The sequence below is a fragment of the Impatiens glandulifera genome, chromosome 3, assembly GCF_907164915.1.
Source record: "Impatiens glandulifera chromosome 3, dImpGla2.1, whole genome shotgun sequence".
NCBI classification, from domain to species: Eukaryota; Viridiplantae; Streptophyta; class Magnoliopsida; order Ericales; family Balsaminaceae; genus Impatiens; species Impatiens glandulifera.
In genome coordinates, this window is record NC_061864.1 from 5,162,476 (window position 1) to 5,178,364 (window position 15,889).

At 32.4% G+C, this 15,889-nt stretch overlaps 2 protein-coding genes across 2 annotated transcripts; both read left to right on the forward strand.

Moving 5' to 3' along the window:
• Positions 1–3,356: 3,356 nt before the first annotated feature.
• On the forward strand, positions 3,357–12,874 carry LOC124929218 (protein SCAI). The gene is made up of 9 exons (XM_047469518.1): positions 3,357–4,073; positions 5,739–5,945; positions 6,079–6,321; positions 8,691–8,757; positions 8,845–9,036; positions 9,528–9,619; positions 11,534–11,719; positions 11,802–11,938; positions 12,236–12,874. Exons 1-9 carry the CDS (start codon positions 3,579–3,581, stop codon positions 12,423–12,425), a joined length of 1,809 nt encoding a protein of 602 aa, XP_047325474.1. The 5' UTR covers positions 3,357–3,578; the 3' UTR covers positions 12,426–12,874.
• Positions 12,875–13,695: 821 nt separating this feature from the next.
• Positions 13,696–15,207, forward strand: LOC124928750 (histone H3.3). Its single transcript, XM_047468997.1, has 5 exons — positions 13,696–13,844; positions 14,259–14,330; positions 14,423–14,499; positions 14,591–14,681; positions 14,784–15,207. Exons 2-5 carry the CDS (start codon positions 14,259–14,261, stop codon positions 14,952–14,954), a joined length of 411 nt encoding a protein of 136 aa, XP_047324953.1. The 5' UTR covers positions 13,696–13,844; the 3' UTR covers positions 14,955–15,207.
• The last annotated feature ends 682 nt before the right edge of the window (positions 15,208–15,889 follow it).

Genomic DNA, 15,889 nt, shown 5'->3' on the forward strand with positions numbered 1-15,889 from the left:
GTCTCACGAATGCTGGTAGCGTCTCGCGATTGTGGACGTCTCGCGACATGGGCAAAATCGTCTGAAAAAAATTAAAAGTATCACCAACGCTTTTTTTTATGCGCTGACATTTTTATCAATTAAGAGCATCTTTAGTGTCATTTTATCAAATTTCCCTTACTTTCCCATCTCCTACTTATAATATAAAATAAATAAAAGATAAAGTAAACTAACTCATATAGGCCAGAGATATTCACTCTATTGTTATTAAGCGGCCTAAACTAAACTAGGAAGAGGGAATGTAGTTATATTTAATAAAATAAATAATACTTTCATATTAAGATTTAAAAATAATATATTAGACCTAATGAAAAGTCCATATTTTGAATTAAAACTCGATAAGTTGTTTAGGTATTAATTTGGCCTAGCTCAAAGGTTAGGTCTAAGGATGGCAATGGATACCCTACCTGATGGGTAGTGAAATATTCATTCCTGAACCCGATTTTAATTTCACTATCCAACCCCAAACCCGACGGGTATCACTACTTCTATCCACATCCTCAATTCATCGGGTACCCCATTACCCGATTAAAAAACTTATAAGATTATAAATATTGAATAAAAAAACACAACTTTTATAAATAATTTTAAAATAGTAATATCGAAATATTAAAAATATAAAAAAAAAAATTACTTGCCTACCTACGTACTTATTTTCTAAATCTTGAAGATAAATTAGTGTAGAGAAAAAATAGAATGAAAATTTAAAAAATAGAGATTAAATATGAAGAATGATAAGAGAGAAATAATATTTTCTTTTTAAATAAAAGTTATAGTTGAAGATTTATGTAGAGAAATAACTTTTGAGAATATAAAAAAATTAAAGTTGGAGTGTAGTGTATTTATGACAATATTTAGAGTGAAGTGTGGAAAAAATCAAATTAAACTTTAATAAAAAAAAATTAATTTTAATATTAATATAATTGAGTATCGGGTATCGGGTTTGAGTTTCACACACTTCCTATACTGATCCCGTACCTTCTCCCCTTTCCCATGCCCGACTCCGACCCTAAAACCCAATTTAAAATACCCAAGATAGTTAGGCCTATCCCAAGATAGTTCTGTGTCTCTCAAGCTCAGTATAACTTTTATAGATATCCCCTTTCATATATCAATAGCATTCTCTTAGATTTTTTAATTCTTAAAATTCTTATTCATATTATAGCCCTAAGATGAAAAATAAAAAACTATTATTCTTTTGAAATTTATTAGTTTTATTTTGTATTAGGTTAAATAAATATAATAATTTTGTATTATTTTCAATAAAATAAATATTATTTAGTTCGTTAGAAGAATCAAACTTTGTTGAATACTAATAATTTATATTGTTTTTGTTTTGCATTCCCTTACTTGGCAAGCCATACATGAATTGTAGTAGTGTTGGGCTTCACATACATCCAGTCTGACCTTGACATCTCTCTTCGAATTTAAGAAAGTTAACACGATCTCTCATAATTTTAATCTATTAAAAAAAATTCTTTTCACTTGAGCTATATAATGAATTATTACATATTATTATACTGACATATTTTTTATATATATAATATTTGTATGACATGACTAAGAATGAAAGCCCAATTAAGCAATACTACTATGTAGCAACACTCTAAAATAGTTCATTATATATTTTCAATATTGGTATGGTACTATATATTTATAATTTCGAGAAGACTACTATTAATGTTCATGGACCCATGGTCTCATTTTTGTAGGTACAATTATATTACATTGGATCATTCACATTCAATAATGCAACCAACACAAGTGTACTAGTTAGGTCCCATCTTAATTATTCTTCAATTTTGAGGAGGAATAATATATATATGCCAACTTGTAACTGGTAGTATATTTTTTTCAACCCGCCATATCACTTCAATCGAGGTGTTTGTAAATGAAAGTAAGAATATAATTTTCTTAATCAGTCAATACAAATATTCAAAAAGTATAATTAGTGTTCTCATATGATTCTACAAATAGTCAAATACATCTTTTTAATTTTATTTTTATTTTATATACCTTTAGTAATCTGTGAGATTTTATTTTTCTACAGTCAAATATTCTTTTTTTTTTTGATCCACAATTTTGAGAAGATCACAGAAATTAATGACAAATATCTACAAGATGTGACATAATTTATTACAAGTTTAACATAATAAAATTACAAGTAATAAAAACAACATTAAATTCACAACAAAAGATAGAAACTTGATTGTAACATGGCATAAGAACTAAATCAGTATATTTCAGTCTTCTTAGAGTTGAAATTTGTTTTTTTACTTATGATTTTATTATGACCATGGTTCAATTTCTAATTATTTGCCTTCAACTTATTCTTGTTCATCTCAAAATTCTCATTATCTTATTATTATTTTTGTAATTTTTGCCATTGATCATGTAAACTGAATTTTTTATGAGATTTTATTTTACCTTACTTTGCTTTTAAGGATTGATAAAATCTCACCATTATTATTATTTTTTAATACAAATAATATATTTTAAATAAATAGAACAAAATAGTTTGATTTATGTATTCACGAACACTTTTTTACACTACACTTAAAGTAAATAAATATGGGTTAAACAAAATATTTGAAAAGTTATATATAAAATAAACTTTATTAGTTAATAATCTTACTCTCATTTCACATCATTCAATTCAATTTAATTCATTAAAAAAATTAATAAAATATTGTTTGAAATTTTTATTTTTCATTTTATCAGTAAAATACCTTTGAACCAAAAAAATATCATCTTTTCAACATCATTATTTTTTTAAAATAACCTAATATAAAACAAAGCTGAATCACATATATAATTTTGTTATAAGAGCTTTAGACAATAAGTATTTGAATTTTCTTGTCTCTCCTTTTTCTTTAATATTAATTGTAACATACTTTTCAATATAGAGCAACTTTTGTTGTTTTTATGTATTTTTTTTTCTCATTTTTATATTTTAAATATAAAATATATTTTAATAATTTAACCCAAATAATTTATTAAAAAAAAAAATGTACAAGGTCAAAATCAGAAATTAGGCCGACTAGAGAGGAAAAGAGTAAAGAAAAAAAAACAAATAAAATAAATAAATATTAAAATAAGCAGTGGGTGGTTGGTTGGTTGCAACAGCTTCGAGACAAGTCTGAAATTCTATGCCAGCTTTATTTCTAAACCGATGAATCCAAAAAGGAAAAACCAGATCAGATCAAAGGGTCAACAATGTCGGAGTGCACCAGTAAAGATGAACTCGTTAACAGAGTATAATTTCTCATCTCTTTCTCTCTCCTCACAATTCTATTTCCATTTCATTCCTTCTTCTTTCTTCTTCAACTGTAACTCCGTGAAAAAGAGCTAAATTGACTTCATACAGAAAGCCATAATAATGAATCATTTCCACTGTAGTAGATCCGGAAAAACTTCGTAGTCGCCAACTACAATACAAAAAACAAGTCCACTCTCTCTCTCTCTCTCTTTCTCTCTCGTTCCATCGACGTGATTGTCAGTTTCAATGACCTGCAGCACCGGTGCAGATTAGGAAGAACATGATGACGAACGAAGACGTTTCGAAGAATTTCAGGTCACTGGTGGAAGCAGCAGACAGGAAATTCGCAAAGGTTCGTGACGTTCCTGCTTATGGCTGTGGCCCTAGCCAGAGTCAAAATTTCCAGTTTCAGAAGGTGTTTAAGGCTTACATGAAGTTGTGGAAGTATCAGCAAGTTAAACGGACGGAGCTTGTTGAGTTGGGACTACAGCGATGGGAGATCGGAGAAATCGCTTCTCGTATTGGACAGCTTTATTTTGGACAGTATTTGAGGACAAGCGAGGCTAGGTTTCTTCTTGAATCTTACATATTTTATGAAGCCACAATCAACCGCCGTTATTTCGATGGATCGAAAGATAGAGGTGTCAGATTCAAAGAATTGAGGTTCTACGCTAGGTTTTTGCTTGTCTCACTGATTCTGAATCGTTTCGAAATGGTAAAAATCCTTGCCGAGAAGCTCAAGGCTCTCGTCGACGATATTATTACCAATTTCCCGGTAATTACATTTTTAATAATCTCATATCTATGTTTTTTTTTCCTTTTTGGAGTCTTATACTGTCTGTCTTTCTCACTACTATGATCTAAATAGACTTTAGTTTGATTAACGTTCTCTGGAGTAGTAAGTAGTTAATCACGAAGAACAAAAGCATAATTTGGGAAAGACATAATGATCACAGAAGCAACGATAGAGGAAATAAGTCACTCTTTTTCTGTAATTTTTGTTTCAATAAAGGAAGAGTTGTTACATGGAGATGAAAATTTTGTGTTGTTAATTGTGTCTTACTAAAGAGGGAGGTAGTCTTGATATGGCTGCTTGTCATAGAGCTGTCTGTTTTCTACATTAATTCACCACTCATTATGAAACTACCAAATGGGCTCCTGACTGACTGTACACTTAAGGAAATATGATTGACCCCACATTCATAAAAGGTAGTATAGGGAAGTAATATATTTAAGTCTATTTGTTGGTTCCATCAAATTAAGCCCTTTACAATGTTATTCTAATTACAATCGGAACTGCAAGCTCCAATATCCACTATAATGCTCTCTTTTTAGCCTAGACTATGTTAACCCAGCTCATTTTCTTTGTGGATGGGCAAGAGGATAGGGGTGCCTTCCAATCAAGGATATCCTGACAAATTGTTTGCTTTCTTGTTCTGCTCTATTTTCTCAATAAAGTAACTATTTTGTAGTTTTTTTTTTTTTTTTTAAGTTAAGCACTTTTCAATGTTTTCACATAGTTCTTTAACATTTGAAGTTTAAAAAAAAGGAGTTCATCATTCATCATCTCGTTTCAAATTATCTGATCTGATGAAGCAAAAGAGTTGAGTGTGCATCTCATCAAATGGGTTAACATGTTTTTGAAGAAATAACAGATGAAACCAGGATTTCATTCTAGTCAACATGTATTTGTTCAGATGTGACAATTAGATCTTTGTTTGAACAAGTAAATTGATGGCTGGTTTTTATACATACATATTTTCATGGGAATTTATCTATTTACCATAAAATCATTTTATTAGATAAAGTTTGCCTATTGATTAACTGAGTATCTTATGTCAAATATTTTGTTTCTTGGATCTTTAGTCCTTTCTTAAGTGGCTACTTTGTCTATTATCTAGATCAAATTCCTTTACCTTCCTTAGTAAGAAACAAACAAAGCTAAAACAGTGGAGAAAAAGAGGATGGAAAGTTTAGAACTTGAAACAACTTACTAACACACTTTATTTAAGTGGAGCATGAGAGATGATGAATGAAAATAGAAGAACCATTGCATTTCAGTTTAAACAAAAATGTCACAAACAAAGAAATTCAAGGTTGCCTAAATAAGTTACATAGGTAGCAAAATAGTGTTGGTTTGTGTATTAGTAGTTTTTTAGCTACTATAGAGGTCTAAGTCGAATCATTAATATTATATATGCAGTGACCAAATAACTTCCATGTGGTTAAACTATATAATGGTCACCCATGAAAACAACAGCTATGTTTATTTAGTTGTAATTTACATCTCTACTTTCTAATTGAAATATAAATATAGAAGGCAGTATGCGCTCACCTCCATTTTTCATGTGGTCTCCACACACCATTTGTTGAGCTAGATGATTGCATTTAAAGTGTCTTTTCATAAGGACATATTATATCTTGCACTATATCTCTCCAGGAAACCAACTTCAAAGAATGGAAACTAGTGGTGCAGGAGATCACCCGATTCATGAGGACTGACATTGCTTTAGGGAGTGCGAGGCCAATGCGATATTGTGCTATATTTGATGCTTACACATATTCTCATTCATATGTGGCCCGCTTCCATGCAAATAAAGTGCTCAAATTTCGGGATGCTATCCTCACTAGCTATCATCGCAATGAGGTAATTGGTTCCTGTTCTTTTGAAGAATAACAATGTTGTGTGGTTGAACATTAACGCGCAGCCCTCAAAATTCAGTATGTTTGGGATTTCACATTCCAAGATTTTGTTTTTCTGAATCAGTATTATTACTCAGGTCAAATTTGCAGAATTTACATTAGACAGTTTCAGAATGCTGCAATCTCTGGAATGGGAATCAAGTGGATCCTTCTACCAGAAGCGCCAAATTGAATTGCAAGAAAATGGTGGTTTGACTGATCAGTCTCTTACCTCTGGATTAATTGATATAAACTTGGCTGCTGATATGGCTGATCCATCACTGCCTCCAAATCCGAAGAAAGCTATTCTTTATCATCCATCAGTAACACAATTGATAGCTGTGAGTTTGAATATCTCAATACTTCTATATGCTGCTAACTCTTTAGGATATGATACTGCAATTTCTGATTCATTTGCTTGCACTTGCAATGCACTAATACCTTCAAAACTCTCTTTTGTTTAGCACTTAACCCTAGATGTAATCACAGTCCTTGTGATTAATGGTTTTCTAATGCTACCATGATGATGTTTACTGAAAACCAATGCATGTTTTCACAAATTTCCAGCTATTTGCTACCTTGGAGTCCTAACTGTGAATCATTTGTCAGGTTATATTTGTATAAGTGGGGTCGTAGGAGACCTCAGGTTCAATTCTAACTAAGAACGCCTTAAGTTGTAGTGTGAGTGTGGGTAATAGTGGAAATTGGACGATTTTCTGGTCGGAGGAAATGAATGGTAGTTTTACTTCCAAAAAAATAAATAAAAAGTGTAAGGTCGATTATGCGTTTAATTAACATAGTAAAAAGGCATATTTGTTCATGTTGAAACTGTGGATGTGCATTTATTGTCTTATTACCCTTTCTTATATAGTGTCAATTCTTGATTGCTGAAGTCAGTTGAAATGTTATTCCTTATAATGTTTTGGGTTATCTATTAATTTAAAATCCAAATTCACAGTTAAACTTGCAGAAAATGCTCAATGGAGAGCTTGAACTAAAATGTTATTCCTTTTAATGTTTTTTTGTTATCTGCTAGTTAATTATTCACATTATTTATTATATTGCCTCAGGCAGGAAAACATATATGGAGATTCTATCTCTTTCAGTCACGACCATCAATGTCATCTTCTGACATATATTCTTTAGTTGTATACATCCTCAGGAGTGTCATGCCTCCTTAGAACCTGAAACCTTCAAATGACCTATGACAACTTTCTTCTTGGGGTCAAGACTGCCAGCATTTATTATCAGCTTTAAATAAGATTTGCATTTGAAATGTCAAGGTAGATTGTCCACTACCTTGACATTTCATACAGTTCATAAAGAAGACATATATCTCTCAAAACCGCTTTTTTTTTTCCAACAGTAATCATGTTCAGTGGAAGATGTTAGGGGAAAGAGGTCTTGGCACCTTTGTTTACTGAGATGAAAAATAGCTTCCCAATAAAGGAAAAATAAGTAAGGACCAACTTATGAAAAATGTGTCACCAAAATGATGCTTCAAATAGTGTTACCTGGAGACAACTATAAGAAATTTACTTTCCTTCTACTGGACGTTCGCCCTTCCCCTTGTATCAACTATAGCTTGGGTTCCCCCTAAAAAAGCTTCGGAACACCAAAATTCTGCTAATTGTTTCTTACTTCTCCGAATGAGGATTTTCATTGGTTTGGATCTTATTCATTGAGGAGTTATTTACATGATTTTTTTAATGTTTGAACAATGAACAATCTTGCATGAGTTTTCTAACTGAATTAGTCATAAGTTGGTGATGTAACATGGTGTCTATGCCAAAATAGGTGTGAACGAATTAACACAAAAGGGTGAATACGTTTATTTAGTTAGAAAAAACATGATTAGATTATCATGCATGTCGAATGAAAGAAAATATGGGATCTAGTCATATTAGATGGGATGGAGGGAAGGACTATATCCTGCTTTCTCCTAAGGAGTAAAATTCGTTTTCTATGATTATTATGGAATATCTTTCTTCGTGTTCTTTGGGTATGATTCTTCTCCACTAGTCTTCGATAGGGAAAAACTGTAATAGATGTTTTTTCACAAGGAATACCTAAAAGTGAGACTTGTACATGAGTCCGCTTGATCAGATTCATTAATAGAACCAATGTAAGTCAAATATGAATCTGATCCAGATGAGAAACTGCCAAATAAATTTTTATATTTGTGTACTAAGTTCTGTTTCCAAATGTGATCTATGTGAATCACATCCATATAAGATATATCAAAGAAATGGGCCCATTGATGTCAGGACAAACAGTATACTTAATAATTTATGCCTGAACATGATTACTATGATTACATCCCATGTAATCATAATGTGGTGGACAATCGGGAAAGAAATAATTTTCGAAGGAAAAAGTTATGGATACAAGCGTCTCAAAGGATTTATGTTACACGCGTTCGCCTCAATCCGAAAAAGAGGGGCTTGTACGGGATGAGAATTTTTCGATCTTATTGGCATTTAAAATTATTATATTGTTTTCTTATTTATTGTTTTGTTTTTTCCTTCCCTTTCGTAACGTATGAACGCATCTTGCGTTCATTTTAATAAAAGTTGACATTTTTCAAACAAAAAAAAGCTATGATTACATCTCATGTCTTTCTCTTATTTGCACGTGGAATGCATATATTTGCTTTGATCATCTAATGTTGACATATTTCTTTGTTTATTGTTCATTTATGGATGTTCAGGTTATTGCCACTATTTGTGAAGAGCTTGCTCCAGAAAGGGTGCTGCTACTTTACATTTCAGCATCAGGTTACCCTAGTTTTTAGCCAAGGGCTATATATATGCTTCTCGTTGTCTTATCATGCTGGATGACTAAATGCTATCATGTCCACTCAGGGAAGGCTATCCATATTAATAACTCAGTGAGCGAGAGTACAGGAGCCGTGAGGATGTCTTCAAAGGTCAAAATTGTTTCTCATACTTCCCATGGAAATTCTAACTCTGGATGTGAAAATCACGTCAATGAGAATGGGAAATCAAGTCACCCTTCTGGTGATTCCTTATGGCTAGGTCCTTGCAGAAATGGAGGTAAGACATTGGGCAGTTTTGTTATCATTTTTTTTCATATTGATCATTATCTGAAAAATATACATTTGTTATGTTTGTCAAAGATCACAATGATCTAAAACATAATCGGATCATGATTGAGAAAAAAATCTCTATACCAAATGTAACAAAAGAAAATACACTATAATTTGGACTGTGATTAAGAAATTGATTTGTATAGAAAATGAAGCAACAAAAATTACACTAAATTATGCATATGATCTAAAAAAATATCTAATCATGACCTAAAGAAATCTTATACCAAACGGAAAAGGATATCACTTTCAACTTTAAGTTTGGTGATTTTTTAATAATATTGTGATGTGGCAACATGCTAGTTTCTAAATAGGCTTTTGTTTTCTTTGTCATTCAATTTGCATCCAGGCATTCGTGCATTTAGGAGTGTGTATTGCTTGTACTCATTTGATTAAAAATCAGATTATGTTTATTCTTATCAATCATCTCAATTTCAGGTTCGAACAACCTATATCCTCATGACATAATTCCATTTACCAGGAAACCGCTTTTCTTGATCATTGATAGTGACAACAGTCATGCATTCAAGGCAGGTTTGTCCAAACTATATTATGATTTGACAAAATTGTTTAGTTTTCTCTCATGCTGGCCGTATTCTTGTTTTACATGCTTTTATTGCCTAATATTTGGTTTGTCCAGAACCTGAAATTTTGATATTTTATATGCACTGTTTCTCAACTTATGCTCTATTTAAAATCTTCAAATGAATTTTCTTGTACCACCATATCATCATTGAATGCAACTTAGCTTTAGCTCTTTCACGTTGAAATCATATTTACAGTCATGATGCTTTAGGCGGTTCCCGAAAAAAGAGAGCGAAAAAAATTATTCCTAGAGTCGGTATGCGTCATGTTCAGTAACCTTGGTACATATTTGCCATATCTATTTTTTGAGTGTTTGTTAAAGGGAGAAGTTGCTTTTTTTCTTATAGTATTCCCCTCTCTTAGAGTTTGCGGCCTTTTCTTCTCTGGTTCTGTTAACAGTAAATCTTGGCCCATATTTAGGTTGATTATAACTTGAGGTGTTTCTGGATATACTTGTATGTTCATTTAAAATTGAGAAACGACTATTGGATGAATTTTAACATTTGTGACTATTGGAATACTATAAAGACATTTCAAATTTGCGTCTATTGTGAGAATGCAGCTCTACACATAAAAGTCATCATTGCTGGGTTTTAGCATTTAACAAAACAACAGTTATATTAACTGCGGCAGAATTAAAATTTTGTTGAAACAACTCATCCAGAAGATCAATTAGCATGTTCTTAATTTAGTCTACTAGAAGGATGAAGAATCATACCTCTTTCAGATTGTTGTTTGAACTGTCTTTTCTCCACACTTCTTTATGACCAGAGCAATCCAAGTGTCCTGTCTCTAACAGTATCTACACGAAGTCATGGTCCATCAACTTCTCAATGTAACAAGCTTAATCTCAAACTTCTTATGCTAGTAAGAAGAGTATGAGGCTTGGATTGAGAACGAGAGATACGAAGAGAAATACAAAAGATAACTCTTCTCTTTTCAAAAACTGTGTTCTGCTGTCTAGTGAGATAGAAGGATGGCACCATTGTTAGAAACACATTAAGGTTTAGATCAAAAGAGAAAGCTAAAACCTTATGGGAAAAAGATTAGGGTTTTTCTTAAAATCCATGAAAATTCCTATTTTTATTTTTTTATTTCTTTTTCCTCTCATTCCTTTTAAGTGTGGAGGCAATAGCCCTACACCAGGATTATGTTTTTTCCTTTCCATGTATTTGCAAAACCCTAATGGGCTTGCACTGTCTTGGTCTCTAGTCTTTTTCTATGTTATGCATTTAAGCCTCACTCTATTCGAAATCAAATCCCAAAGTTGTCTACGACGTCTCGTCGACTTCTATGCTCATGACACATTAGGTTTATCCAAAATCAACTACTTGATTGTTAATAGATCATGAGCAGTATCTAGCACACATCATGACCCACAATTGATTGTAAAGTTAGTTGGTCTAATCTCAAACTCTTAATTTAATGTGTTTGTTATGCCTTGACCAACTTATACCCACTTGGTTTAGAGTATGTTTTATGTGTCAACTCCTATTGCGTCTATAACTCACGTCCAACCCAAGTACTTTGTTCACTATCCTATGGGATCAGTTACTCATATTCTCGTGCAATTCATTATTCAAACTATTTCATATACATAACAATGAACACATAAGGAATAAAGATTTCATTTATTCTTGAATTATAATATTTAATGTGAATACATCACGTGCGAGCACTTTTTCCAACAATAACTCTATCATGTTGGAACATAGATTTCTCTTATGCTCATCTTTTTGTAGAGTATTAGTATAATCCCCAGGTCTCTTATCCATAAACTATATATTTGTATTTCAATATTTCAATGAATAAATAAATATTTAATGCTAATATATATATATATATGAAACTCTTTCCAGATGATACATGGATCAGAGAGAGGTGAAACAGCGGCATTATTTCTGTCCCCCCTGAAACCATCGTTCAGATTCCCCCCTACTGGTTCTGATGCAGTTCAAAATGGGAGCCAATTTACTCTGTTCTTGACGTCTCCCATGTTGGCATTCTTTCAATTGGTTGGGGTTCCTTCATCGGATGACAATACTGTAAGTTTCTATTACATAATTTATTGCAGATGTTCAATAGTTTAGCATTCTTATAAGGATGTTGTTCTTCTCTGCCTTTCAGGATTTATACGAGAATGCTGAAAAAATACTCTCCGAGGCATTTGCCCAGTGGGAAATAATTATGTGTACAACTAACATGCTGGATCTCGTTTGGGCTCAAATGTTATCCGATCCGTTGTTAAGAAGGCTCATTATCAGGTAGTTTGATGTTTTAAAACGTTTGATTGTGTTGTCACTATTTAACCTCAAGCTAGGCCTTGTTCGGTTTGATTTGTGTAGTGCCAATCAAATAACCCATCACATCTAATCATCAATCAAAACATTTAAATCATCAACCAAAATAACCCACTTTTCAATAACTTAATCGCATAGTAGTTATTCAAATAACTTGCTTGGACCTTGTTTGATGAAGGGTTAATCCAAATAACTCCTTGTAATCCTTTTTTTTTTCAAATAACCTAACATCAAACAACCTGTTGGTGTTGGTGTTGGCAGATTTATCTTCTGCAGGTCAGCACTATTCTATTTCTGCAGTGGAGAAGATAAGAGGGAGGAGTGCACGCCCATTTGCCTACCCGAACTTCCTGCATCACTCTCCCCAAAATCAGAAGCGGTTCGATCGGCTGTCCTTCAGCTAGCTATTCACCTACAAGTTGCAGATTGCTTCTGTTTTGACAACACATAAAATATTTTAATTAAGTAGAAGAGGAGGAGCAGATTGTTGTATATGAGGAGTTTGGATGGAGTATTTTCTTTTAGGTGATTATTGGTAAGAGTTTACACAAATCTAATAGTACAGGAGAGAAAGAGAAAGACAAAGACAAAGTGAAAGAGAGACTTGACTTATTTGTAATTACTCTCTTGTTCCATTTTTTTTTAGATGTTGTGGGTAAGAACTGAGAATATGTTGTTATTTTGAGCGTTTTTATACCGAAATTTGGTGGGCGTGACTGTTATATCATTGGTTGTGGTTAGATGATTCTGTATTTTGATTCATGTTAGGGGAGTTGTGTTTAAAAGGGTTGAAACTAATTGTGATTTGTGGGTGTGGCTGATTATGAAGATATATTACTATTATTACTTTGTACCTGATGAAACAGATGAGGATTAAATGTCTATTTTCATTAATGCTTCTCTATTGGCAACCATTTTCTTAAATAGATTGGTCACATTTGGAAATAACTCTAGTTTTTACAAGCAAGTTATGTGACTTAGAAGTTGGTAAATAGTTTATGGATATCAACTCTAGTATATTCAATACGAAAATAGAGCTGCGTAACATGGGGCCCCAAAAAAATTTTGAAAAAAAAAATCTCAGTAATATTTGAACTTAACATCTTTTAAAAATTATTATATCATTTAATCAATTAAATTATTTATATTAATTATAATACAAAATTATAACAAAATAAATAAAAAATAAGAACAATTTTTATTTTTTGCAATCAGGCTCTCAATCTTCGGAGTCATCCCTCGTCTTAGCGTGTTTCAAGGAGGAAGTCAATGAATCGAATTTTAGATAAGGATTACTCAAAATATTTACAATGAATTTAATTGTCATTTTATAATGTTAATAAAAAACTCAGTCTATGTAAATTAAATAAACATTACAAAAATAATAATAATATTATTCCAAAAGTTTTTACAAGTATATTAGCTTAAAACATTATTTGATTTATTTGGAGTCAAACTTATAAGTATTAGAAATTTTAAAAAAGTTGAGGTAGGTATTTGATAGTTTTATACAAGTCTGAGGAATAGTTAAAATTGTAGAAGAAAAACGATAATTCCATCCAATAGAAATGGAGCATTGAAGCATGACGATCCCTGTTAACTCTCCAAACCCTAAAATCTAAGCCGTCCATTTTGACACCAGAAAACACACACAAGGCATTAATCCTCCGTCCGATATCCGACTAAAAAGCACACGTTTAATTCATCTTAACCTTCCGATTAATCTTTCTTTACCACGCCCCCCTTATATATATCCTTTTGCTACAGCGTTCTTTCAAATTTTCATTGACGTCGCACAAGAGAGAGAGAGAGAGGAGAGAGAGAGGGCGAAGAAGAAGAAGAAGCAAGGAACTTTGTTGTCATTTAATCGGTATGATTTCATAGTTTCGTTTGTGGTTTTGATATCGTGACTCGAACTAGAAAGGCTTTAGGATGTTGTTAAACAAGATATAGGTCTTGATCTGTTATGTGTTTTTGTTTCTGATATCGTGTTCAACAGTTTCACATTGGAATGTATCTTCTTCTATTCGTTATTGTTATGTGAATCATGATGTCTGTAACTGTTAGGGTTTCGTTCTTATCATACGAAATCATGACTTCTGTAACTATTAGGGTTTCGTTCGTTCTATTTAGGCGAAATTGAGGCGATAGGAAAACGATTGTTTTTTAATTGTTTTCCTCTTACAATTAGGGTTTCGTTCGTTCAAATTAGCTTTTCCAAACCCTAATTAGGGTTCCTGTATATTTTGTTTGTTAATTAATTTCTTGTACTCGGTAAATCTAGATGGCTCGTACCAAGCAAACTGCTCGTAAGTCAACTGGAGGAAAGGCTCCAAGGAAGCAACTCGCTACCAAGGTCCATCTTCTCGCTTTTCTGAAACTGTTTATTATTTATCTGCGTAATGTTCTTCCCATTTTCCTAATACAATTGTATTGATTCTTTTACAGGCTGCCCGTAAGTCTGCCCCAACTACTGGTGGTGTCAAGAAGCCACACAGATACCGTCCTGGTACTGTTGCCTTGCGGTATGATTTTCATGTTCTTCAAAACCATTAATTAATTGACAATTTGTTGTTTTATTGACAAATCTGATGATTTATCTTAATGGGTTTTCAGTGAAATCCGTAAGTACCAGAAGAGTACTGAACTTCTGATCAGGAAACTTCCATTCCAAAGGCTTGTTCGTGAAATTGCCCAGGATTTCAAGGTAAGTTGAATAAGAACTATCTTTACATGGGTTGAATTTGATTGTATATTATCTATCAAATAGTAATTGATTGTGGTTGTTTGTTGTGTGTGTGTGGTGCAGACTGATCTGCGTTTCCAGAGTCATGCAGTTTTGGCTCTTCAAGAAGCAGCAGAGGCATACCTTGTGGGTCTATTTGAGGACACCAATTTGTGCGCAATTCATGCTAAACGTGTTACCATTATGCCCAAGGACATTCAGCTGGCTAGGAGGATCAGGGGCGAGCGTGCTTAATCTTATTATTAATGCTTTGATTTGATTGTGTTTTAGGTATGGGTTTATTAAGACTGTCTTCTTTTAGGGTTTGTTTTGTCTTATGGTATATAGATGTGGTGGGTCTTGTGTTAATTTTAGTTTTTTGTTTTGGGCTTGTGTTGGATGAATACTTTATGGGTCGATTTGGTGGTGTGTTTTATCTACTTTAATATAAAGCCTATCTATATGCTAACATGGATGGTGTTGTTTAATTAAATTTCTTATGTTTTATGTTAATATGTTGCTTTTATCATATTTATAATATTCCAAGACTGTTAATTTTAATAAGATTATACTTGTAAAATAAATAAATTTAAATCAATTACTCCAAAACATTGAATATTAGGCTCAAACTTTGATTTGAACTATATGGGGTTCAATTATTAAACTTATGGCTATTTGGTTTTTTTTTACTAACTCGGTCTATTCCGTTAATTTTATTTAACATTTTCTTTTTAATTTAGGCTACAGTTATTGTTTTTAACTAAATGTGTAAAAAAAATAAAAATTTAGAAGCACTGTCTCTCTCTTTATCTTCTCTATTCTTCTTACCAAACCTCTTCTCGGTCAATGTAACCTCTTCATCTTCTCTGTTAATAATTTGTTATCGGACCGCCAAAATAGGTAATTCATCTCCTAGTTCAAATCGAGTCTTCTTCTTATTCAGCGAGAGAGATCGTCTTTGATCAGAATGTGGAAACTCTAAAGTTCTAATCCAAACATGATATAAATTTTCAAATTTCCTATAAGAAGATAACGAGGGAAATGAATTTTTTGAAATGAAAATAGACTATATAGAAGTTGGTCTCCGTAACCACAGATTGATATGGATTCCTTCCAGTTTGAGATAAAAATGATAAGAACAACGGTGTAGAAGTCACCGACGATTATCACGGCAAGGCAAAAGACGATGA